Source organism: Mobula birostris, chromosome 15, assembly GCF_030028105.1.
Source record: "Mobula birostris isolate sMobBir1 chromosome 15, sMobBir1.hap1, whole genome shotgun sequence".
NCBI classification, from domain to species: domain Eukaryota; kingdom Metazoa; phylum Chordata; class Chondrichthyes; order Myliobatiformes; family Myliobatidae; genus Mobula; species Mobula birostris.
The window spans coordinates 56728601-56756144 of record NC_092384.1 but is presented as its reverse complement, the minus strand read 5'-3'; the positions used below and the strand labels follow the sequence as shown (position 1 = coordinate 56756144).

General features: G+C 39.4%; 1 protein-coding gene across 1 annotated transcript in view; it reads right to left on the bottom strand.

Moving 5' to 3' along the window:
• Positions 1 to 1028: 1028 nt before the first annotated feature.
• gan (gigaxonin) overlaps positions 1029 to 27544 on the bottom strand; it is a 130024-nt gene continuing 103508 nt past the window's right edge. The window contains exons 10-11 of the mRNA XM_072279850.1: positions 12465 to 12574; positions 1029 to 11798 (exon numbers count right to left, since the gene is read on the bottom strand). Coding sequence (XP_072135951.1) covers positions 11602 to 11798; positions 12465 to 12574 — 307 coding nt within the window. The 3' untranslated portion in view covers positions 1029 to 11601. The remainder of the gene's footprint in view (positions 11799 to 12464; positions 12575 to 27544) is intronic.

Below are 27544 nucleotides of genomic sequence, written 5' to 3'. Positions count from 1 at the left end.
AAACCAGAAGCATAAGCAAGACCTTACTTAGACATCTCATCTTGTTTCTACAAGTAAACAACTGATTGTAACAGTGCAGAGTTCTAAACATATGAATAATTCTTCTGGAAGTATTGCATTTGCAATGTACCTGATAGCAAATACTGTATTTCCAGAATAGCTGTTAACATTTTTGACACCCTGATGAGAATTCAAGTATTCTACAGGCAACTAAATTATAAATTGGATTCATGTTCATTAGTGGTTACCTTAGTTGTCCAACAGAATCACACATTTATACAGTAGGGAGATAATATTATCTAACATTTATACATCTAGCTATAACACTGGTGAAATCAAAATCTTCACATTGCAAAAACATGCAAGATTCTCAACATATTTAATAGAACCACTATGCATGAAAGGTGCAAGCTACCACATTTATTACCTATCTGGACTGGTTAATAAAAGAACTATATTTGGCCTTCTCAGTAATGTGGTTTTTAGTATCTCTGTTTTTAGCTATTCCCTCATCACCATCATCCACTCCTCACCCATAGTAATATACTTAATCTTGTTTCATAAGACTTTCTCAGTACTTGACCAGGAATCAAATCCTCACACTATTTTAAGAATGCTACCAACAACACTATACAGTGAGGAGCTTTACATAAAAAAGGCTTCTGTTTATTTCACAAACAAGAGAAAATCTGCAGGACTGGACTGACAAAGGGTTCGGCCAGAAATGTCAACTGTACTCTTTTCCAAGATGCTGCCTGGCCTGCTGAGTTCCTCCAGCATTTTGTGTGTTCTGTTTACAAGGGGTGATGATAAGTTCATGGTCCAAGGTAGAAGGAGTCAATTTTAGAAAACCTAGCACATTTATTTTTCAACATAGTCCCCTCCTACATTTACTCACTTAGTCCAGCGGTTGTGGAGCATACGGATCTTGGACCTCCAGAAAGTGCCCACAGCAAGGGTGATTGATAAGTTCGTGGCCTAAGGTAGAAGGAGATGAGTTATACAGCTCTCATTACATGCACATGCAGTTCAAATCTGAGTGATTATGCAGAAAGTTTGAAGTTAATAACTCATCTCCCTCTACCTTAGGCAATGAACTTATCAAACACTTCTGATGAGTTATTAACCTTAAACTTTTTGCATAATCACTCAAAGAGTTGAACTGCATGTGCGTGTAATGAGAGCTGTATAACTCATCTCCTTCTACCATAGGCCACAAACTTATCAATCACCCCTGCTATGGACACTTTCTGGAGGTCCAAGATCCATATGCTCCACGACCACTGGACTAAGTGTGTAAATGTAGGAGGGGACTACATTGAAAAATAAATGTGCTAGGTTGGCCACAAACTTATCAATCACCCTTTGTATTTCATGCTGATTCACTTTCAATATATTAGGCAGAGCTTTCTCCCACCTAAACGTTCATTTATTTTAATCCAGGTAGCTTAATTACGTCACTGTTAACCTCTAAGGAAGGCACCACATATAGCGTAGCAACGACTATCAAATTATGTTTTATGGCTATATTTAATACAAGATTGATTTATGTGATAAAATTGGCATAGAGAAAAGGAAGTTTTGTGGAACAAAGGTTTCTTGGGCCTTTAAGATTCCTTCCCCTATTACGTACTCTACTGCATATTTTAACATCTCTACTTTCCATATTATCACTGTAATTTCAAGTTATAAAGATGCAAATACAACAGGTGCACATAAATAAACAGATGAGAATTTATATTCCATTGTTCAAGCCCAAATTCCTATTTGAAAACTCTATTACACTACCATAACTTAGCTGATTTATTATAGTTAATGAACTGCCTATTAACACAGGGGTAACAACAGTATTGGAAATACAATACAAAATGGACACTCTTAATGAGCATACCAGAGAAAACCAACAGGGTACCGTCTGTAAGATGCATTCATAACTATTTTTCAGAGCTGCCATGAAGTGACATGTTCTTCTATTTTTTATCTGCACCACTTCTACCAGCTTTAAATGAGGCAATAATAATTTATGATAATCAGAATTGCTACATCTTAACTTCTATCACACACATTAATTAAAATGGGGAACTTATTCTGTTGCTTTTACAAATTCATTGTAAAACGTTAAGAACATTTAATAGATTTGGTAAACTTCTATACTTACAGTTTTACCAAAATATTTGCACTCTGCATAAAACTATAATTTATATTAGACAATTTTTGAGTAGATACTTTTGTTATACACATTAAACTTATATATAGGATTTAAAATTAGTGCTTTTTATGATGCATTTTGTTTTAAATAATGCAGCTAGACAATCCTCATTCGAATTTGCAAATAAACATGCAGTTCAAAAAAAGGAGAATAAAATTACGTGGGTACAGTGGGAGAGACATTCCCATGTGCATTTAATTATTGCTTCTGATAAGCAGGGATGGTGGTACACAGATAAATGCACATACCTCAGATGTAATGCACCTCAGCTGAATCCAGAGTGTGTTCATAAGCATTAGGTTTCACATAAACACTAATACTGCAGTATTTGATACAACAAAGATACAACTGCATGTTAAGTCCACATATGCTTTATCTGAAGAATAACTATAAATCACTGCCACAGAGAAGTTTGAAAAGGTTGTGGAATTAAGAGAGCAGGAATTTTCCTGTTATGTGGTCCTAATCTCAGATGTAGCACATACTACTTAAAATTGCAAAATATATTCCATAACACTATTAACAAGAGACCTAAGATGGTAAAATCTGGCAGCTAGATATGGAATGTTATATTAAAGAAAAAAACAACTTGGGGTGAAGTTGTACAAGTCATACAAAGATCAGCTATATCATTAAACCAGATACATTGTATTGCAAGCAAATCCATTACAATACATGTTTGTTCCACAACAAATTAATTACATTTTCCCCCCAAAATTTGGAACACTAATGATTTGAAATTTAAAGTTACATAAATGGAAAATTCCAATGATGAAGCAAATCTAATGATGATAGGATGTAATACAAGTATTTATTGAAGGGGAAGATTATATAATTGGCTGGTGCAAGATATCTCATGGCTTTTGCTGGAATTGAGTGCATTTATTGAGATAACTTAAAGTTATCACAATAGTGGGTGAACTATCAGACAACCCAGCTACCTCCAAAATTTGAAACTATTTAAAAAAAATCAACTGGATTGTACGTTTTTGCTTGGAAATTAGCAGAATATAATTTTAATAGTATGAATGGCCAACTTTAGTATTTTGTTTAATGTTAATAACAAAATTTCAGGAATACATCTGAATTTGATGTGGTAGGGCCACGTAAGAGAGTAAGTGGAAGGTACTCAATTCAGTAATTGAGATAGAGTAAATTTTTAAATTAAATCTTCACACCTACTGTAAGTTGCACAAACTTTATATGTATCTAATGACAATTCAGAGAAAATTAATTTGCACAATGTGAGACAAATGCGGTTTAGTGTTTTTGGCCCAAATAAAATTTCACCATTGTGCATATAGATTTTCATCTTGACAATCCGAAATTATCAAATTGTTTTTGGATTAAAGCTTCTTCATTTAAGACCATTTGTAATGAATTATTCACTGACAGTAGTACTAACAAACCATGGACATCTTCATGGACAGGTTGCAAGAGTCAGGAGTACTTCCCAACTCCACAATTATGAACATTTGGGTATAACATCACCAAGTCTATATATGATACGTATTTCAAGTGCAACAAAAATTTAAACTTCCTGTACACACTCTGAGTCAGGCTGTTCGTTCAAACGTATAATGCTACCAAACTGAATCCTACCTTCATCTAATCATACACAGATTTCATTTGCAGGGATTGGTGGGGCAGGGTGGGGGTGCGAAAAGAGGGCCTTACCGATTTCCCTTGCTTACTGAAAAATATGAATGCTAAATGCCTCAGGTGTCCTGTTCACAGGATCGTTTTGATTTAACGGAAGATTGTGCCATTTTATTGCAAATAGCTATTTCCAATTGTGTCCTGGAATAACTTTAATAAAAATCTGGCTGCCAATTAAATCAAACTGCTAGGGTTAATTTCTTATAACAGTGACAATATATTGATGCACCTGCTTTTTCTCAAGGCATCTTAAGCTGTATTTCAATCTTGAAATCCCAAACTAAGGTTAAAGCGTCAAAAACTGCAGACGACTTGCATTTCAAGCCGCTTTAGAATGCCCCAAGTTTCCTTACAGCCAATAAAGTATCATTCCTGAACAACATTCAGCACTGTCCAATCACTAGTAAGAGAATGGATTGAATATCTGTTTTTCCAGGTGATTTTGACAAAGGATTAAACAGTAGCCAGCACCTACTCCTTGTTGATATAGTACAATTGGATCTTTTAAGTGTATCTGTGATGATTGAAAAGCCTCAGTTTAACCAAGATATAGATAGAGTACATTTAGAGAGGATGTTTCCAATTGTGTGGATCTCTAGGACTAGAGGGCACAGCCTCAGAGTAGAACAGAAATTTCTTTAGCCAGAGGGGAATCACTCTATGGAATTCATTGCCAAAGAGAGCTGTGCAAGCCAACTCATTGAGTATGTTAAAGTGGAGAGTAACAGATTCTTGCTTAGTGAGGCTTCAAAGGTTTTGGGGAGAAGGCAGGAGAATCAACCATGACCAAATGTTGGAGCAGACTCGATGTGTCAAATGGCCTAATTCTGCTCTTAACTTTTCACAAGCTTTCTGACAGTGCAGCAATCCAAGTAAACTGTGCTGAAATCTCAATCTAGATATTTCCACTCAACTTCCTTAAGGCAGTGTTGCACAATGAAACTTCTGACTCAGAAAATTCTGCTATCAACTAAACTACAGTTTTACTCTACAATCTGCCTGATGAGAGAGCAGCTCATTATTTTGGGACTTGATTCATTTCATTTACAAGAAAAACGTTTTGAGATTAATCCCAAGCAACATTAAAATAAAAACAGCAGTTTTCAAAAATACAGGAAAAGTAATTTTAATTTGTTTAGCCTTCACAGAGGACTACTGAACAAAATATCTATGGTCCTAAGGATTTCAATGAAATTCAACAATTTAACTCTTAGAATGTCCAGAACTGCAAATATAATTTCTTTAATAACCACAATGTTCTGCTTTCCATAGAAAAATACTTTCATAAAGTCAAATATCACTTACAAACTTGTTCTAATAATTATGTTCTTAGCCTTCAATAGTTCAGATATGACTACACATCAGGGTCTCGGCCTGAAACGTCAACTGTACCTCTTCCTATAGATGCTGCCTGGCCTGCTGCGTTCACCAGAATTTTTTATGTGTTGCTTGAAATCCCAGTATCTGCAGATTTCCTTGTGTTTGCATGAAGAAAGCTTGGTTTTTAAGTTAATTGGAGAGTTAAGTTTTTGTTAATCAAAAAATATTTATTCTGCATTTCCTCAGCATAGTTGAGCCAATGTGATCCATTAATATCTCAGTACTACACTGACAAGATAGATAAGTTTTAATCAGTCTGAAAGAGCAGTATCAAATGCTTGTTATGCATAATGCATTGTATGCCAGTTCAACAGTAACATCTCATCATCAACCAAGTCTTTCCAAAGAAGCAATCTTCTTTCCATCCATTTTATTAATTTCCCCTATTTTGGCACTGAATAAAACAATTTGGCTAAAGTTATCAAACAAACAGGCAAAAGGATCATACATTCATAACTTTGAAAATTGAAGAACTTGAAGAAATCTGTTGAATAATCCAGGGAATTGTGTCCATTACTCATTGATACTACTCCGCTGACCAAAATAATTCAATGGAAAGTGCAGCCCTGAAATTTGATATGGGCAAACATACCAGTCAACTACTTTTTCCTGTTTTGTGCTGTGTTCCTATTGCCATCAAGAATGTTGCAAGACAGCAGTTAGTCTGACGATGACATGATACAATGCTTATTTTTTTTATTTATATATGCTAAGAGTGGAAGAGTCAGTAAGAATCTTGTGTGTTACATAAAATAACCTTTGGACTGCTGGACTGGAAGCAGTTAACCTGGCAGTGCTCAGTGATTTATTCCATCTGTTAAATGTCTGCCAACAGAAAGTAAATTCCAAAACAGATCCTACTTTTAGTTAGGCTTCAGGATTGTACATTTCAACTATTTACTTTTGACAAGCAATTCATTTACAAACAAACTCAGTGCTAACATACAAGGTAATTGGAAAGGGACTCCTTAATGAAAGATATCATTTCTTTATAAAGTATACTTCAAAATAGATAAATATTCAAAACCTTGGACTGGATTGAGTAACAAACTTAAAAAGATTCAAGGACATCATAAACTGTAATAAGCAGCTTCTGTAGGTTATATACTTAACCATCACTACATATTAACATTTTATATACTAGAGGCTATATTTAATTATCTATGAATACTTGGAGCCTTTTAATCCTCCTCCACTGCTTTTGAAGTCAGCTGTTATATACCATATCTGCAATGACTGTGTATAGCAGTTAAGCTCAAGTCTTCCAAGTTTTGGATACATCCAATGAATTTAATTTAGACAAGAGGATGAAGAAAAAAAAATTCAACTTATCTCCTCATTGACCCATATGTACTGAGCCTTGTTGCAATATGGTCACTGTGACTCAATGCCATGGCAGGCCACTGCAAATGGTCAGTAGTTTATTAAATTGGAAGTATTAATTTGACTTAAAAATTTCAACTAAGAAATAACTATAATTTGACCTTTGAATTTGATAAGATCATCTGAAGCAGCAGCTGAATAATCATCTTGGAGGGGACAGCATTCCCACAAATGTTTAGTTAAACACCAATTTAAAAGAAGCCATGAAAGCAAAGTTATTTATTCTACATTAGTCTTTATATAATCTATAAACTGGGTAACCCTTATTACATATTGCAATAATGGAATGTCATGCTTTACTGTAGGAAATGAGGTTGCCTGATCTAAAATAAGTTTCCCATCTCATGTGACCACCTAAAAAGCCAAAGCAATTACTCCAGAGATTTCAAACTCTATCACAGATACATGGGAAGATAAATTTGTCAAGTTTAAAATTTAATTCATGAAGCTTAACTGACTGTATTCAGCTCACAAATACTTTTATTACAGGCATAGATGTGAAAGGCCAGGTTAATTGCAAGTCTTTCTATGATTAATTAACCTTCTCACTTATTGGCTCAGCTCACACAAATCATATCTCAGCTTTTGTTTTAGCCAAAATGCAAGAAGGCTCCAGGAACACAGCTGCAATTCTTGAGAGAAGCAACAGCTAAAACTGTGATATATTGTACTTTTCAGCTTGGGATATAATATGAATAGTGTGCATAAGACATTTGGAACTATCAAATCTCTTGCTTTTCATCTTGAAGATATGAATGAATATCTTGATAATATGGTCCAAAACCAAAATGACATTTTCTTCCTAGTATCCAATGCAATTTTGTGCAGTTGGACCCAACCCAAAGTGATAAAACAAAATATTAACAAAAGAAGTCAGTGGTCCCAGTATTTTACACCATTTTACACATTATTATTCCAGCTGGAATAACTGTACCATCACCAAAAGCTCTACAATGTCAACTTTGATTGATCAAATCACTAGTAAAACATTAAAAACTTGTGACTTGTGCAGATAAAGTTGAAGTCATACAAGTTGAACATAATTCCATCATTCCAACAGCAAAATACTGTAAGTGCTGGAAATCTGAAGCTGAAACAGAAAATGCTGGAAATATTTTATTTCTAATTTTTCCATTCCTGACATAAGATCATCAACCTGAAATGTCTCTCTATGGGTGTTGCCTGACCTGCTGAGCATTTCCAGCAATTTCATTATGTAGTGTGGTCAGGTAAGTTGCAAATTAATTATTGTTAGCACCACAACTTTTATTCAGTGATCCTCACACTGCAGAAAATCTTCTGTTTATAATAAAGAGGGAAGAGATGACAGCAAAAAGCAGGGGAAGTGAATAAATTTGATGCAGAGAATGATATGACAAGATCAAAAGAACTGTATACATAATTACAGACAGAGTATTAAAACAAACCGTTTCAAGACCGAGACCCCGTGTTAGAACTGTGAAGGAGAGAAAGCATTTTCAATTCTTGGAAAGGTAGGGGAGGGATGGAAGCTCCTCTGTCACTCATTTGGCTCACTCTATCCAGTCAATGACAGATAATGCTTCTTTGTGTCAATTGTTGCTAATAGCAAGGCTACAGGGTATGGAGGTAAGCCAGGCTAAATCTGTATAGAGAAAAATCACAGGTGGATGACAAGCAGAAATGATGAATTTCATAATGTTAGAGAATTCAATATTAATTTTGGAAACCTCAAACGTGCCCATGTGGAAGACTGAATTGGTCTTTGTATTAGTACAGGAGGCCACAGACAGCAAGTTCAGAGTGGGAATGGATGGAGCAAGTGGCTAGCAATTAGACTCAAGAGTCACCTCTTGTGAACTGAACAAAGGTGATCTAAAAGGCAATCGCCTATTCTAGGCTTGGTTTCTCTAATGCTGAGGAGACCTAACCGTGTACACTAAATGTAAAACACAAGCTTTGGAGTTCAAGTGAATTGACGCTTTACCAGGAAAGTTCATTTATATGTGTGGATGATGGGAGTGGAAGAGGTGAAATAGAGTCCTTACAAGATATATAGTCAAGACCACTGTGAGTTTGTCATGGATGTTCGTAATTAGCCTACCCCTGAGATGGAGATGGAGAGAGGCAGAGATGAACCATATGGAGGCAAGAGTTAGGTTGAATTTAGTAGCAAAAGTAACAAAATCTTGTTCTGATTAATACAAGAATATAAACGCAAAACAAATTATCAATGCACTGTAGAAAGAATTGACTCACGCTGGACTGAAAGAAACTTTGTTCTACATTTCACATAAAGACAAGTATAACTTGGGTGTATGCTAGAGTCAGAGTTACACTTTGACCTGGAGAGAGTGAGTTGAGTTGGAAAAATTGTTCAATATGAGCAGGAAGAACTGGTTGAGTCTTTGTTCAAGAAGAAGCAAAAAAAAACTCTCAGGCCCACTTGATATGAATGAAGATGTAGAGGAATTGTACATCTACAATGAAAATGAATCAATTGGCGGGTCTGCATACTTTGATGACTGCAATGGTGCTGCTCCATACACTCATTCAAATCCCAAAGTTTTCTCCACTTTGATGACCAATTTCTACCATTTTCACCACCACATGGTACATCTCTGAGTCTTTCCTTCACTTTCTATATCCTTGTCTCCATTAATGTGGATAGGTTACCCATAATTGTCCATTACAAAGCCACACAGTCTTGCAGATGCTCCCTCCCAACCTGCATCCTGTAAAGACTCTACCTCACTCTGTCAGTTGTTCAGTCTCCTTTGCCTTTTTTCTAATGAAACTTTATGCATAGGTATTCCTCGGTGTCTTCTTCCTTCACAAATCAGGGTTTCTTATTTAGCATTGAGAACAAAGTCCTCATCTATCTCATCTATTTTTCATACCTCTGCTCCCAACACCTCTCCTCCTGAGCAGCACAAGAACAGATTCCACAGACCTTGTGCCCCTTGGTCCTTAACTTCCATCTCATCAGTCCCTAACCTCCATGTTGAATCGATCATTCTTCAGCTTCTGCCAGTTCCAACAAGGTTCCACCGCTAGGTACATAATCCCCTCTCAGTATTTCAAAGGGACCGCTACTTTTACGATACCCTGTCCTAACTCTTTCATCCCTACAGAATTGTCCCATGCGACACAATATTCAACTGTTATTGTACTTGTTTTCTTCCCACCATCCAAACAGTCATTCCAGGTGTAGCAGCAATTCATTTGAACTTCTTTCTATTTAGTGGACTGTATTTAGTGTTCTCAGTAAGGTCTCTTCCACATTAGTAAAAACCAAACATATAGGGTGATTGCTTTGCTAAGCACCTGTGTGCAATCCACAAGAGTGACCCACGTTTTCATTGCCCACCATCTTAATACTCCATCCCATTTCCACTCTGAACTGCCAGTGGCCTCCTACACTACTATAATGAGGCTTAATGCAAGCTTCAGGCATAATAACTTGCTTTCCAGACTCCATATAAAATTCTCCAACTTTAGGAAACTCACTCTTTAGTCTGTCATCACATCTGTAATTTTAGCTCAGTTTTTGTCTCTATACTAGTCCAGCCTGGCTTGCTGGGTACGTCCCACTGCCCCGGTATTAACAGTTATAATTTTGAAAAATAAGCATAACCTACCTCTAACTATCACCTTTACTCATTTGGTCTCAGTTTATCAGAGGTATTTCCTTTGTTCTACTCAACCGTCTTAGCATCCAAGACATTTTCAGGTCTATCCCAGTCCTGAGGAACAGTCCAAGGTCTGAAATGTTAACTCTCATCCTCACTCCACCGATGCTACCTGACCTGCTGAATGTTTCCAGCATTTTGTTTCCATTTCAGATATCCAAATGGATTAACATTAACTTTCCCATATTTGTAGTGGACAGAATTATTCCATAGTTCGTTGTGTACATTTAAAACATGAATTAAAATGGGTAAGTACAATTTTGAAATAGAGGTAAAATGTGTAATGTACAATCATGAGCCAATAAATGAGCTGTGATGGTACTTTGCAATTCCACCCTTTAGCGGTATCTTTCATACCTTAGTTTAAACTCAAGTAATAAATGGAAATAGAAAGCATAACATTACATGTACAACATTACTTTTGAACAGGAAGTTGAAAGAAGAAAATTTTGTTCAAATAACAAATGTAAACTATTTCAACTTCAGGAAGCAGTTTCAAGCTTTGAAAGACTGTTCCAACTGTCTCCTCTTGACCCATTATTCATTTTAATATCATTTACTTAACTAAATTGCAAGAGTAAGTCATTGGTGTAATGGTAGCAACCATACCCCCCTCCATGACAGAGCTATTCTAAAGCACTTCAATTTAATTCCTACTCTCCTCAGAAATAAAGTTTCTGTTGCCTATTCTAACTACTCATCATCAGTTTCTTCACCAGTCCTTGATTGTTAGGGTCCTATAACCCATATAAGATGGATGCTGGTATTGGAGTTAATTTTCTTTTTGCTGTTATTATCCTGAGCTAGAGAAGTTAATAATTAAAACAGCTTTTAGAACTATTCTTCAAAATGGTGAAAATTCGAAACTGACTTACATTGTTTGAATTAGCACATTTACATGAAAACAGAATTAATTCTCATTGAGTAAGTGTCTGCATTCAGAATTCCACATCACCTTTATATTTTTCAAGCTGTTACCTCCTTCTCATATTCATTTCATTTCAGGTGTTATATTATAATGCTGAAGATTAAGCTTTACTTCAGAAAGCTAAAGTTTTGGTTTTGCCATTTGTTAATGTCTTATTCGTTTTATTTCTACTGAGTTAGGAATACCATGACAACAGAGCTTTCAGAGAATAAAGATAATCAAGGACAACTACCCTGGATCACATGAAAGTGTGCACCAATGCTTTGCCCTTGCAGAATCGTTACGAACTTGTGACAAGGATTTAGCAAGATTATCCCTATTATATGATATATGTTTTTGTTCTTAAATGGAGTTCCCTCTTGCTATTTGTATTATGATCCATTCGGTCCTACAGAGGGAATGCGTATACGGAAAAGACCTTGCTGTAATTGTAGTTTGAAAAGCTTGCAATTTGCAATACGTAGTGCTGCGCAACCTGTTCGGCGGAGATCTGAAGGGAGTAACGGTTTGGTGTGATGCCAGGTTCCTGTACTTCTGCGAAATTCTCTGACGAAGTCATATTGTGTGCCTAGAAGTAATGGAGAAAAGATGTCAAATGTTGCCTTTTCAGCTACAGCTTACTGGCTTCACACTGCAGCAAATGTTTTCTAAAAACAACAATCAAGTTAAAGATTTCAGAAACTTTATTGTTAATTCATTTTCAATATCTGAGGAAGTGAGATGCTACCATGCCACACCAAAGGCTCACAGCTGTTGGCTTTGGGGCTGCCATGTTAATGCAGCATTTAGCACAATACTATTACAGCACCAATGACACAGATTCATTCTGCTGCTCTCTGTAAGGAGTTTGTACATTCTCCCTGTGGCTGTGTGGGTTCCTTCTGGGTGCTCCAATTTCCTCCCACAGTCCAGGGGTTAATTGGCCACATGGGTGTAATTGAGTGACATGGGCTCACTGGGTCGGAAGAGGCTGTTCCTGTGTTGTATCTCTAAATTAAAACTATTTAGAACTGTCAATCAGAAGATGGTAGTGAACTGCAAATCGAACTGCTGCTTGGACTTAGACCAAGTGATGGTAAAGCATACCATAGCAATATACTTCATTCTTAAGATGGTGTGAGACTTGGAGGGGAGCCTGCAGTCTCTGTTAAACAGTATGTTACTGCATAAAAATATTTTATACTTTTTTCTATGTGACTCTATCCAAATATCTAACCAGGAAATACTCACTCACCTGTGTCCAGATCTCCAATAACATAAATACTTGCACCAATGGGCACAGCACCATACACAAATGAAGAGCTTGTTGGGATACAAAGTGATTGGTCATTCAAATATATCCACCTGAAAAACAATATTATAAGGTAATTAAACTAAAAGCACAATTAGGACTTCAAGTTATTAATCTGCATACAGATCACATATGAATTCTAATTTAATTCATGAACAGCAAAATCTTTGAAGGATTACATATCATACTCTGGTCATCGAACACAGATGTCATTATCAGACCCAATTCTATGAACTCTAAAGCACATAAATTTGATGCTTATAGTTTATTACAAGCTGTTCAACCATTTAAGGAATCAGGGTATCCTACTCAATTTATTTCCTAAGAGACTGTTTACTGCACTATCTTAAAACTGTTAACAGGAGTTACACACCCAGGTACAGCTTCACTCTGGTGCAGCAAGTACAGATAGATAATTCCACTGCACGGGACACTTCCCTCATAAGGTAATTCACTGTTCCAGAGAATGCTGCAGGACAGGTCAATATTTAAGGTAGAAGTGGATAAGTGTGTGAAAGATGGAGGAATTGAGGGCTATGAGGAACTGACACAGATAGCAAGACCAGCGTAGATCCATCATGACTTTATTGAATGGGCGAGCAGGCTGGAGGGGCTTAGTGGATTAAAGATTCAAAGATTAGTAGAATAAATATTCTGAGGGGTGGCATGGTAGCATAGCACTTAGTGTAACGCCAGTAACCTGGGTTCAATTCCTGCCGCTGTCGGTAAAGAGTTTATACATTCTCTCCATGACTCTGTGGGTTTCCTCCGCGTGCTCCGGTTTCCTCCCGCATTCTAAATACGTACGGGTCAGTAGGTTAATTGGGTGTAATTGGGTGGCACGACTTATTGGGCCAGAAGGGCCTGTTACCGTGCTGGATCTATAAATAAGTAAATAAATAAGCTTTATCTGTTATATTTACATCAAAACATATAGTGAAATTGGTTATTTGAGTCAAGAACGTGCTTGGAACAACTTGCAAGCATGAAAAACACAGCATGCCCACAACTTACCAACCCTAACATATTTAACCACAAAACATAGGAGCAGAGTAAGGCCATTCAGCCCATCAAGTTCATTCTGCCATTTCAACATAGCTGATCCCAGATCCTACTCAACCCCATACACCTGTCCTCTCACCATATCGCTTGATGCCCTGACCAATGAGGAATCTATCAACTCCTGCTTTAAATATACCCATGGACTTGGCCTCCACTGCAGGCTGTGACAGGGCATTCCACAGATTCACCACTCTTTGGCTAAAATAAATTCCTCCTTATTTCTGTTCTAAAAGGTCACCCCTCAATTTTGAGGCTGTGCCCTTTAGTTCTGGATACCCCCGCCAGAGGAAACATCCTCTCCACATCCACATCATCTAGTCCTTTCAACATTTGGTAGGTCTCAAAGAGATCCCCCCCCCCCCACATTCTTCTGAATTCTAGTGAGTACAGGCCCAAAATCACCAAATGCTCCTCTGAGTTAACTCTTCATTCCCATATTCATCCTCATAAACCTCTTCTGGATTCTAAATCAAATGACAATACATCCTTTCTGAGATAAGGGGCCCAAAACTGTTAACAATAACCCAAGTGTGGCCTGACTAGTGGTCTTGTCGAGGCTCAGCATTACCTCCTTTTTATATTCTATTCCCCTTGAAATAAATGCCAACATTGCATTTGCCTTTTTTTTTTACCACAGACTCAACCTTTAAATTAACCTTCTGTGAGTCTTGCGCGAAGACTCCCAAGTCCCTCTGCAGCTCTGATGTTTGAACCTTCTCCCCATTTAGATAATAGTCTGCACTTTTGTTCCTTTTACCAAAATGTATTATCTTATATTTCCCCAACACTGTATTACATCTACCACATTTTTGCCCATTCTTCCAATTCGCATTGTTTCCTCAGCACTATCTACCCCTCCACCTATCGCCATATCATCTGCAAGCTTTGCCACAAAGCCATCAATGCTACTATCTAAGTCACTGAGGAACAATGTGAAAAATAGCGGTCCCAATACTGACCCCTGAGGAACACCATTAGTCACTGGCAGCCAATCAGAAAAGGCCCCTTTATTACCACTTACTGCCTCCTGCCTGTCAGCCATTCTGCTATCCATGCCAGTATATTTCCTGTAACCCCATAGGATTTTATCTTGTGAAGCAGCCTCATATGTGGCATCTTATCAAGTAAATGACATCCACTGCCTCTCCTTTGTCTACCCTGCTTGTTACTTCCTTGAAGAATTCTAACAGATTTTTCAGGCAACATTTCCCTTTACAGAAATCATGCTGACTTTGACTTAGTTAATCATCTGTCTCCAAGTACCCTGAAACATCGTCCTTAATAATGGTCTCCAACACTTTCCCAAGTGGGAAACTGGCTAACTGGCCCATGTTTCCTCTCTTTTGTCTTCCTCCCTTCTTAAACAGTGGAGTGACATTGCAATTTTCCATCCCTCTGGGACAATGCTAGAATCAATGATTCTTGAAAGATCACGAGCAATGCATCTGCTATCTCTTCTGCAACCTCTCTCAGGACTCTGGGATGTAGTCCAACTGACCCAAGTGACTTATCCACCTTAAGACCTTTCAGTTTGCCTAGCACTTTTTCCTTTGCAATAGCAATGGCACTCACTCCTGCTCCCTGACGCTCATGGACCTCTGGCATACTGCTAGTATCTTCCACAGTGAAGACAGAATCCAAAGTACCCATAAAATTCATCTGCCATTTCCTTGTCCGCCAATACTACCTCACCAGCATCATTTTCCAGTGGTCTCGCCTCCCTTTTATTCTTTATGCAACTGAAAAATCTTTGAGTATCCTGCTTTATATTATCAGCTAGTTTGCCCTCATTTTTCATCGTTTCCCTTCTTATAGCTTTTTTAGTTGCCCTTTTCTTGGATTTTAAAAGCTTCCCAATCATCCAACTTCCCACTCACACTTGCTACCTTATTTGGTCTTTCCTTGACTTTTATGCAGTCCTTAACCTCCCTTGTCAGCCATGGTTGCCTAGCCCTGCCATTTGAGAACAACTTCTGTGGGACATATCTATCCTGCACCTTGTGAACTATTCACAAAAACTTCATCCAACTCTTTTCCACCTTCATCCCTGCTGTATCCCCCTCCAATCCACCAGGGCAAGCTCCTCTCCCATGCCTCTGAAATTCTCTTTATTCCATTGCGATACTGATACACGTGACTTATGTTTCTTCCTCTCAAACTGCAGTATCAGTTTAATCATATTAAGATCAATGCCTGCTAAGGGTTCCTTTTGTTAAACTAATAAAATCTGTTTTATTACATAACTCCTAATCTAAGATAGCCTTTCCCCAAGTAAACTCAAGCACAACCTGTCTTTGGAATGTGGGAAGAAACTGGAGCAAACCCATGCATACAAACTCCTCAGCTGGAACTGAACTTCAGTCTTACAGCTGGTGTTGTAAAGTGTTACACTAAGCACTATGCTACACTGCTGCCCTCCTGCACCTTGCACCTCCTGTGTGGTATATACTGTATTTCATTCCATTACTTACTGCGATATCTAAATTCCTTCAGAGATTACTTTGTTCTGTCTCCATTAAAATAATTGAAAACAACACTCCTAGACTAGAGTCTTGTCACATGGCAACTGATTTTCATTTGGACTGGGCACTCCATATCCACTTCCACACTCACCATGACATCGTTTAATTATGTACAGTACTATGCAAAAGTCTTAGGCACATATACATATATAAAAAACACACACACACACACACACACACACATCAAATTTTATACCTCTGATTTGTTAAGTTTTACTTATTTTGTAAGTGTACTGAGACAGTACTTCACCGTTGATCATTTTCAAATGAACCGGGGTCAAGGACTGGATTTACAATGAATAGTGAAGTTTACAATGAATAGTGTAAGTACCAAAGTTTATTCTACAGATTTTCTAACTACACTATCCATTGTAAATTTTACCAATGAGCAAATTCCTTGACCTTTTCAATCGGTTTATTTGGAAATAATAAAGAGGTGAATGCAGGGCCAGTATACTTACAAAATTAGTAATCACACATCAGGGATTGCTTTAATGTCAACTACAATGAACATACTGTTTCTGACATTTCAAGTAGTAAATTAGTTTGTTCTTTTACTGCCTTAATATTGATTAATAAGATGCATTGTTACCTCTTAAGAGTATACGTCTTTTCACAAGTTGGCATGTGATACAGTCAATTAAAGAAAACTGAAGGGATATGTTTCTTTGTCAAGTTTTAACATTTTTATCTCACTCTCTGCACACACAACAATTCTTACTGGTTTGCAGGATTTTGAATCTGGAAAATATCTGAGAAAAACCCATAAACTAAATGCAGTATTTTCTGTTCTGGATTCTACTACAACATATTTGGTATAATAATGTGTTTTTGACCATTGTAAGAAGTACTTAATCATTATTAATTTGACCAGAAGGTTTGCAAATTTACCCCAAAAACAAAATCACAAGTCTTGACTTATCAAATGATAAACTACAAGTTTATCCACATCATCTGTTTATCCTACAACATATAGTTAGTCTGTTGGTTTAAAACTAAAACCCACTTTTTCATAATAATCACTCACTGTTATGCCAATTACTATTACGCAAAGTGCAAGAAGTATTGCTATAAAATTGTTCACTATGCAATTTAGCAGGGGTTCCCAACCTTTTTTACGCCATGGACCAATACCATTAAGCAAGGGGTACGAGAATGCCAGGCAGGAACCCCTGCAATTAAAACACTCTGATGCCTTTTGTATATATAATGACCTAAAATGTACATGCACTCAGTATGTCCTGTATCTAGTAAAGTGGTCACTGATTCTACATTCATGGTCTTTTGCTGTTGTAGCCTATCCACTTCAAGGTTCGATATATTGTGCATTCAGAGATGCTCTTCTGCACACAACTGTTGCAAATGTGTGGCTGTCAGAGTGACTGTTACTTTCCTGTCAGCTTCAATTAGTCTGGCCATTCTCCTCTGACCACTCTCAGTAACAAGGCATTTTTGCCCACAAAACAGCCATTCACTGATGCTTTTTGTTTTTTGCACCTCTATAAACTCCAGAGACTGTTGTGTATAAAAATGTCATTAAACCACCCTGTCTGGCACCAACAAGCATTCCATGGTCAAAGTCACTGCAATCTCACTTCTTCCTCATTCTAATATTTGTTTTGAGCAACAAATGAAACTCTTGACCTGCATGCATTCAGGCATTGAATTGCTGCCACATGATTGGCTGATTAAATATTTGCATTTGTACAGGTGTACCTACTAATGAAGTTGTCAATGAGTGTATTTATATGATCTAAGGCTTAATGTTGTCCTAATTTTACACAAGCCTGTAATTCTAAGAAAACTTTGCAATAACAATTTTTCATTTTATACTTCACATACTTTATAGTCGCCAAACAATTGATACTAGAACGTACAATCGTCACAGTGATATTTGATTCTCTGCTTCCCGCTCCCTGGATTACAAATATTAAATATTAAAAATAGTAAAAATTAGTAAATATTAAAAATTGAAATTATAAATCATAAATAGAAAATAGAAAGATGGAAAGTAAGGTAGTGCAAAAAAACCAAGAGGCAGGTCCGGATATTTGGAGGGTACGGCCCAGATCCGGGTCAGGATCCGTTCAGCAGTCTTATCACAGTTAGAAAGAAGCCCTTCCCAAATCTGGCCATACGAGTCTTCAAGCTCCTGAGCCTTCTCCCAGATGGAAGAGGGACGAAAAGTGTGTTGGCTGGGTGGGTCGTGTCCTTGATTATCCTGGCAGCACTGCTTCGACAGCGTGCGGTGTAAAGTGAGTCCAAGGACGGAAGATTGGTTTGTGTGATGTCCTGTGCTGTGTTCACGATCTTCTGCAGCTTCTTTCCATGCATAATTGCATCTAGTCATTGTATATTTGATTTGTATAATTGGATACTTTTTGGTGGCATGGCTATAGTGGGCTGAAGGGCCTGTTTCTGTGTTGTTTGATGGTATTCTTTGGGCCACACAGAAGCCAACACAGACAGAAAAAACACATCAAACAAACTCATGATGAATAATGTGAAAATTTAGAGACAGGCCTGACGTTGTTTTATTGGATCTGGCAACAACATTTTGTTTTGAACAGTCGAGCAAGAATTTTGTGAACACATGTTGACATTCTTTATGAAAAATAGCAAATAATATCTAACTTTATGATGCAAAATTATCTCTGACCTGACCCTCTTGAAATATATGAAGAAATACGGTAAAGGAGCAAAACCAATTCAGTTTTAACTATGTGAAAGTTTTTCCCATATATTATTAATCTTTATTTTGGTAATAAGCCCTTGACAGACATTTGGATATTCACTGGCAATAGAAGATATTATGCATCAACTTCAAACAGTGTCCTCTCATGGAAAAACAATTATTGCTAGTACTTATGTTAATTACAATGTTTCAAAAATGATACTCATAGAATAATTTATATTAAAATTTCTTTACTGAATTAAAATACTAAAATAGCAATAGAGTTTAAACAAATAAATTGTTTATAAACTGCTTACTGTCTGGATTCTGATTGTACAACTGGTACACAAACTAACATTAGTCAATTATTGAAATCACTCATGTTTTGGTAATTTTTTTTAAGTTTTAAGTTTAAAAAAAAATTAAACTGGACATTCCTTCTTTTTAAGCAACACACATGAAGGTTGCTGGTGAACGCAGCAGGCTAGGCAGCATCTCTAGGAAGAGGTACAGTCGACGTTTCGGGCCGAAACCCTTCGTCAGGGCTAACTGAAAGAAGAGCTAGAAAGAGATTTGAAAGTTGGAGGGGGAGGGGGAGATCCGAAATGATAGGAGAAGACAGGAGGGGGAGGGATGGAGCCAAGAGCTGGACAGGTGATTGGCAAAAGGGACATAAGAGGATCATGGGACGGGAGGCCTAGGGAGAAAGAAAGTGGGAGGGGGGAAGCCCAGAGGATGGGCAAGGAGTATAGTGAGAGGGACAGAGGGAGAAAAAGGAGAGAGAAAAATATATTTTATATATATAAAATAAATAAATAACGTGATGTTGGGGCTCTATAAGGCACTGGTGAAACCTCACTTGGGGTACTGTGGGCAGTTTTGGTCTCCTTATTTAAGAAAGGATGTGCTGATGTTGGAGAGGGTACAGAGAAGACTCACTAGAATGATTCCGGGAATGAGAGGGTTAACATATGAGGAACGTTTGTCTGCTCTTGGACCGTATTCCTTGGAGTTTAGAAGAATGAGGGAGGACCTCATAGAAACATTTCAAATGTTGAAAGGCATGGACAGAGTGGATGTGGCAAAGTTGCTTCCCATGATGGGGGAGTCCAGTACGAGAGGGCATGACTTAAGGATTGAAGGGTGCCCATTCAGAACAGAGATGCAAAGAAATGTTTTTAGCTAGAAGGTGGTGAATCTATGGAATTTGTTGCCACGGGCGGCAGTGGAGGCCAAGTCATTGGGTGTATTTAAGGCAGAGATTGATAGGTATCTGAGTAGCCAAGGCATCAAAGGTTATGGTGAGAAGGCGGGGGAGTGGGGCTAAATGGGAGAATGGATCAGCTCATGAGAAAATGGCGGAGCAGACTCGATGGGCCAAATGGCCGACTTCTGCTCCTTCGTCTTATGGTCTTATGGATACGAGGGGGAGGTGGGGCATTAACGGAAGTTAGAGAAGTCAGTGTTCATGCCATCAGGTTGGAGGCTACCCAGACGAAATATAAGGTGTTGTTCCTCCAGCCTGAGTGTGGCTTCATCTTGACAGTGAGGAGGCCGTGGATAGACATATCAGAATGGGAATGGGACGTGGAATTAAAATGTGTGGCCACTGGCAGTTCCTGCTTTCTCTGGCAGACAGAGCGTAGGTGTTCAGCGAAACGGTCTCCCAGTCTGCGTAGGGTCTTGCCAATATATAGAAGGCCACATCGGGAGCACCGGACGCAGTATATCACCCCAGCCGACTCACAGGTGAAGTGTCGCCTCACCTGGAAGGACTGTCTGGGGCCCTGAATGGTGGTGAGGGTGGAAGTGTAAGGGCATGTGTATTCACCAGATATATTGTGATATTCTATCTGAAGAATTACTTGACATTTACTTCTATCTTGTTGCTTCTTAATTCTTAATTTTACAATTAAGAGAAGTCTTCAATGTTCCTTTATACATGCACTATACGATTGCTGTAAATCAGTGTTTAAAGACACAAATAAATGAATTCATTTTACAAAAAACGTAATTCCATTGTTATTAGCAAAAAGTCAATATCATTAAAAAATAATTAGCTTTTACTTTTTTAGTTGCAAGTAAATTTCTTGGGTGCCAGTGAATAGAAATAACTTTTCCTTACTTCGCAGTTTGTAAAACTTTACTATGAATTAAAGTGGTAAATCGAATTGACTTTATTACTTACCTCCTTCTTATACATGAGGAGTAAAAATCTTTACATTACGTCTCCGTCTAATTGTGCAATAAATAGCATGTACAACAAGACAGTCAATATAACATGGAAGTACAATTGTATCAGAATGAATTAATCAATCTGATGGCCTGGTGGAAGAAGCTGTCCCAGAGCCTGTTGGTCCCTGCTTTTATGCTGCGGTACTGTTTCCCCAATGGTAGCAGCCGGAAGAGTTTGTGGTTGGGGTTTCTCGGGTCCCCAGTGATTCTTTGGGCCCTTTTTACATACCTGTCATTGTAAGTGCCCTGAATAGTGGAAAGTTCACATCTACAGATGGACTGGGCTGTCTGCACCACTCTCTGTAGAGTCCTGTAATTGAGGGAAGTACAGCTCCCATGCCAGGCAGTAATGTAGCCAAACAGGATGCTCTCGATTGTGCCCCTGTAGAAAGCTCTTAGGATTTGGGGGCCCAACCCAAACTTCTTCAACCATCTGAGGTGAAAGAGGCGCTGTTGTGCTTTTTTCCCCACACAGCCAGTATGTTCAGACCATGTGACATCCTTGGTGATGTGTATGCCAAGGAGCTTAAAGCTGTTCACCCTCTCAACCCCAGATCCATTGATGTCAATAGGGGTTAAGCCTCTCTTCATTCCTCCTGTAATTCACAACCAGCTCCTTTGTTTTTGCGACATTGAGGGAGATGTTGTTTTCTTGATACCGCTGTGTCAGAGAGATGACTTCTTCCCTGTAGGCCACCTCGTTATTGTTCGAGATTAGGCCAATCAATGTAGTGTCGTCGGCAAATTTCATTAGCAGGTTGGAGCTGTGGGTGGTGATACAGTCATGGGTGTACTGGGAGTAAAGGTGGGGGGGGGAGGACTCAGTACGTAGCCGTGAGAGTCAGAGGGTTGGAGGAGAGGGAGCCCACTCTTACAATGTGCTGGCGATCTGACAGGAAGTCCAGGGTCCAGCTGAATAAGGGAGGTCAAGGCCGAGGTCTCTGAGCTTGGCGAGCCTGGTTGGAACTATCATGTTGAGTGCTGAACTGTAGTCCAAAAACAGCATTCTCACATAATCATCTTTTTTCTCCAGATACGTAAGGACAGTTTGGATGGAAAACTATTTCTGCAAGAGCTTGTTGACATTGTGTAACAAAATTAAAATATTTTCTGCATCCTGAACAATTTGTAGCTCTTGAACATAGCACAAAGGAAATAGTTACCATTTTCTCCTTAACAACTACATTTAATTTGGAATAGCCTATGAGAAACTCTATTTATGGTACTTAATTTAGTGTTATATGTTGAATGCTTTCAGTTGGATGTCTGATTGATACCCTTCATATTGTGACAGCTTAGATTACGTCCTTAAACTACAGTATCCTTTATGGCTTGCCTATACTTGTAACAGACATCATGATTTAAGGACTTGAATTATAAATTTGTGTCTAATATGCATAATTTAAATTAATTAGTACTATAACTATCACAAATGATGTCTAATTATTCCTCAGTGCTTCTCAATTCTGTCAAGTTAAATTGCTTAGTAATGAAAATAGTCAGTTAATATACAACTTCCTCACTATTGAATTTCCATTTCATTAAAAGTTTTTACTTTTTTCAATTTAATTTGGTGTATTGAACTGCAATACCCCATATTGTTGGATGCAATTTGTTTGAAGTTGCTGCAGATTGCGGTAGGACAGAGTTTCCTTGGGCACACCCCAAACACCAGAGATTCTACAGATGCTAGAAATCCAGAGCAACCCACTAAATGCTGAGGGAATACAGTACGTCAGGCAACATCTATGGAGAGGAATAAATAGTTGACACTTTGGGCCAAGGCCTGTCACCAAGACTGGAAAGAAAGTGGGGAGAAGGTAAAGAGTAAAAGTTGTCAAGTGATAGGTGAAACCAGGTGAGAGGGAAGTTAGGTGGGTAGGGGGAGGGGAGCTGAAGTAAGAAGCTGGGAGGTGAAAGGTGGAAGAGGTTAAAGGCTGAAGAAGGAGAAATCTTATAGGGGGCAACAGTGGAATATGGCAGAAAGGGAGGGAGAAGGGTACCAGAGGAAGGTGATGGGCAGGAGAGGAGAAGAGAAGGGGTAAGAAGGGAGTTGGAATGGGAAAGAGAGAAAAGGGAGGGGATATAATTATTGGAAGTTAGAGAAATCCATCAGGTTCCATCCAAGTGGTAACGCTTCACCACTACATTCACCGCTCTTCCCCCCCCCCCCCAAGGAAACCTAAATATTCGCCCCAATATATCTGGTGAATACACTTTCTTGATATTCTCAACAACAAACAATAATCTTGAGTATTACAGCAAATTGTGTTTAATTCCACAAAAAAAATTACGCAGGCTTACTGACTTTTCAGGCTGTATAGCAGTAACCATAACACATAACTGTTCTATAATGTGTTTTAGAATGTTACTTAACTACTTTTAGGAGTTGTCGGTGTAGTGCTAAACACTGCAATACCCATTCCAATGACCGCTAATCTTGCTTCATTTCCAGATACAAATGATAAATTTTGTTCATGTTAATCTTGCTTTTAACACAACGGAAAGGCAAGAATGAGAAAGGGAGTTAGTTTATATTAAGCATGCACTTCGAAATAGAAACCCAACAATGGGCAAAAATCCAGGTTGCAGACAGCTCACATGGTAACAAATATACTTATAGTTGCTCTGCTGAACTTTGTTCCAAAGAAACACCACTATAATTAGTCTTTTTGAGACATCTGGAGTGTATGTGGTACAAAAAAATAATAATTTTTGAAAATGGGCTATTCAAATTATACACTTGGGCTTACTTCACACGCAAAACAATCACATGACGAAGGTTGAATCAGACATTTCAAGAACAAAACGTTTCCTAATGTTCTATGAAAGAATTATTTTCTGTATAGTTATTAGATATCCAAGATAGGGTTGAAACTACATCTAAGATGTTGCCAAGTTAGAAAATCCCTCATCTACAAGTTGTAGTATTCAGAACAACAGAATAGTCTCTATTAAATAATATAACACATTATTTGCATTCATATTTGAAGTTTTGCAGAACGCTCCTAAACAAAAATGGACAACTCATTACGGAAGCAACACACACAAAATGCTGGTAAATGCAGCAGGCCAGGCAACATCTATAGGACGAGGTACAGTCAATGTTTCGGCCCGAGACCCTTTGTCAGGACTAACTGAAAGAAGAGATAGTAAGAGATTTTAAAGTGGGAGGGTGAGGGGGAGATCCGAAATGATAGGAGAAGACAGGAGAGGGAGAGATGGAGCTAAGAGCTGGAAAGTTGATTGGCAAAAGGGATATGAGGCTGGAGAAGGGAGAGGATCATGGGATGGGAGGCCGAGGGAGAAAGAAAGGGGGAGCGGGGAAGCTCAGAGGATGGGCAAGGAGTATAGTGAGAGGGCCAGAGGGAGAAAAAGAGGAGAGAGATAGAGAGAGATAGATAGAGACAGAAAGAAATAACAATAAATAAATAAATAACAGATGGGGTATGAAGGGGAGGTGGGGTATTAACGGAAGTTAGAGAAGTCAATGTTCGTGCCATCAGGTTGGAGGCTACCCAGACGGAATATAATGTGTTGTTCCTCCAACCTGAGTGTGGCTTCATCTTGACAGTAGAAGAGGCCGTGAATAGACATATCAGAATGGGAATGGGACGTGGAAGTAAAATGTGTGGCCACTGGGAAACCTGCTTTTTCTGGCGGATAGAGCATAGGTGTTCAGTGAAACGGGCTACCAGCTCGCGTCGGGTCTCGCCAATATATAGAAGGCCGCATCGGGAGCACCGGATGCAGCATATCACCCCAGCCAACTCACAGGTGAAGTGTTACCTCACCTGGAAGGACTGTCAGGGTCCTGAATGGTGTTGAGAGAGGAAGTGTAAGGGCACGTGTAGCACTTGTTCCACTTCCAAGGATCAAGGATAAGTGCCAGGAGGGAGATTGGTGGGAAGGGATGGGGGGAACAAATGGACAAGGGAGTCGCGTAGGGAGCGATCTCTGCGGAAAGTGGGGGGGGGGAGGGAAAGATGTGCTTCGCGGTGGGATCCTGTTGGAGGTGGCGGAAGTTACGGAGAATTAGATGTTGGACCTGGAGGCTGGTGGGGTGGTAGGTAAGGACAAGGGGAACCCTATTCCTCGTGGGGTGGTGGGAGGATGGGGTGAGAGCAGATGTGCGTGAAATGGGAGAGATGCATTTGAGAGCAGAGTTGATGGTGGAGGAAGGTAAGTCCCTTTCTTTAAAAAAGGAGGGCATCTCCTTCGTCCTGGAATGAAAAGCCTTATCCTGAGATCAGATGCGGAGGAGACGGAGGAATTGTGAGAAGGGGATGGCATTTTTGCAAGAGACAGGGTGGGAAGAGGAATAGTCCAGGTAGCTGTGAGTCAGTAGGCTTATAGTAGACATCAGTAGATAAGCTGTCTCCAGAGATAGAGACAGAAAGATCAAGAAAGGGGAGGGAGGTGTCAGAAATGAACCAGGTAAACTTGAGGGCAGGGTGAAAGTTGGAGGCAAAGTTAATGAAGTCAACGAGCTCAGCATGCGTGCAGGAAGCAGCACCAATGCAGTCGTCGATGTAGTGAAGGAAAAGTGGGGGACGGATACCAGTATAGGCTTGGAACATGGACTGTTCCACATAGCCAACAAAAAGGCAGGCATAGCTGGGACCCATACGGGTGCCCATGTCTACACCTTTAGTTTGCAGGAAGTGGGAGGAGCCAAAGGAGAAATTATTAAGAGCAAGGACTAATTCTGCAAGACAGAGGAAAGTGCTGGTAGAGGGGAACTGGTTAGGAATAGGGTTCCCCTTCTCCTCACCAACCACCCCACCAGCCCCCGGGTCCAATAAATAATTCTCCGTAACTTCCGCCACCTCCAATGGGATCCCACCACCAGGCACATCTTTCCGTGCCCCCCTCTGTCTGCTTTCCATAGGGAACGCTCCCTACGCGACTCCCTTGTCCATTCACCCCCCCCATCCTTCCCACCGATCTCCCTCCCAGTACTTATCCTTGGAAGCGGAACAAGTGCTACACGTGCCTTTACACTTCCTCCCTCAACACCATTCAGGGCCCCGACAGTCCTTCCAGGTGAGGTGACACTTCACCTGTGAGTCGGCTGGGGTGATATACTGCGTCCGGTGCTCCCGATGCGGCCTTCTATATATTTTCAAGACCCGACGCAGTCTGGGAGACCGTTTCGCTGAACACTTATGCTCTGTCCGCCAGAAAAAGCAGGATCTCCTAGTGGCCACACATTTTAATTCCACGTCCCATTCCCATTCTGATATGTCTATCCATGGCCCCCTCTACTGTCAAGATGAAGCCACACTCAGGTTGGAAGAACAACACTTTATATTCTGTCTGGGTAGCCTCCAACTTGATGGCACGAACATTGACTTCTCAAACTTCTGCTAATGCCCCACCTCCCCTTCGTACCCCACCAGTTATTTATTTATTTATTATTAATTTCCCCCCCTATTTCTCTCCTTTTTCTCCCTCTGTCCTTCCCACTGTACTCCTTGCCCATCCTCTGAGATTCCCTCCCCTCTCCTTCTCCCTAGGCCTCCCGTCCCATGATCCTCTCCCTTCTCCAGCCTCATATCCCTTTTCCCAATCAACTTTCCAGCTCTTAGCTCCATCCCTCCCCCTCCTGTCTTCTCCTATCATTTTGGATCTTCCCCCTCCCCTTCCCACTTTCAAATTTCTTACTATCTCTTCTTACAGTTAGCCCTGATGAAGGGTCTCGGCCCAAAACGTCAACTGTACCTCTTCCTATAGATGCTACCTGGTCTGCTGCGTTCACCAGCATTTTGTGTGTGTTGATTGAATTTCCAGCATCTGCAGTTTCCTCATGAACTCATTATGGAAGGTGTTTTTGTCTTCCAGTTATTACCAGACAACAAAGTCAACAATCAGCATAGATCAGAGGAAAGTTGTTTCCACTGATCAGTGAGACTGGAACTAGGGGACATAACTTCAAGATTCTGGGGAGTAGATTTAGGATGGAGATGAGGAGGAACTGCTTTTCCCAGAGAGTGGAATTCTCTGCCCAATGAAGCAGTGGAGGCTACCTCAGTAAATTATTTAAGACAAGGTTGGATAGATTTTTGCACAGTAGGGGAATTCAAGGTCATGGGGAAAAACCAGGTACGTGGAGATAAGTCCACGGCCAGATCAGCCATGATCTTACTGAATGGCAGAGTAGGCTCAATGGGCCAGATGACCTACTCCTGCTCCTATGTTTTATGTTCTACATACTATCCAACATGCAAGATCAGAGCAAATTAACTGAGTTTGGTCAATGTTAAGACCTGTTAAGGAATGAAATACTCTTGTCTCAGCTGTAGGGGAGTCAACCTCAAGTCTGAATGCTTCCAAATGGGCATGATGGTAGGTTATAAACAACTGCTTAGATCATGAGTTACCTGCTAGCTCGGCACACATAGCTTCGAAGAGAATTGCATGGAAGCACCTTCAGAACATAGAACAGTACAACACAGGAACAGGCCCTTTGGACTACAATGAACCAATTAAATCGGTATCAAATGACCAACTGAGCTAATCCCTTCTGC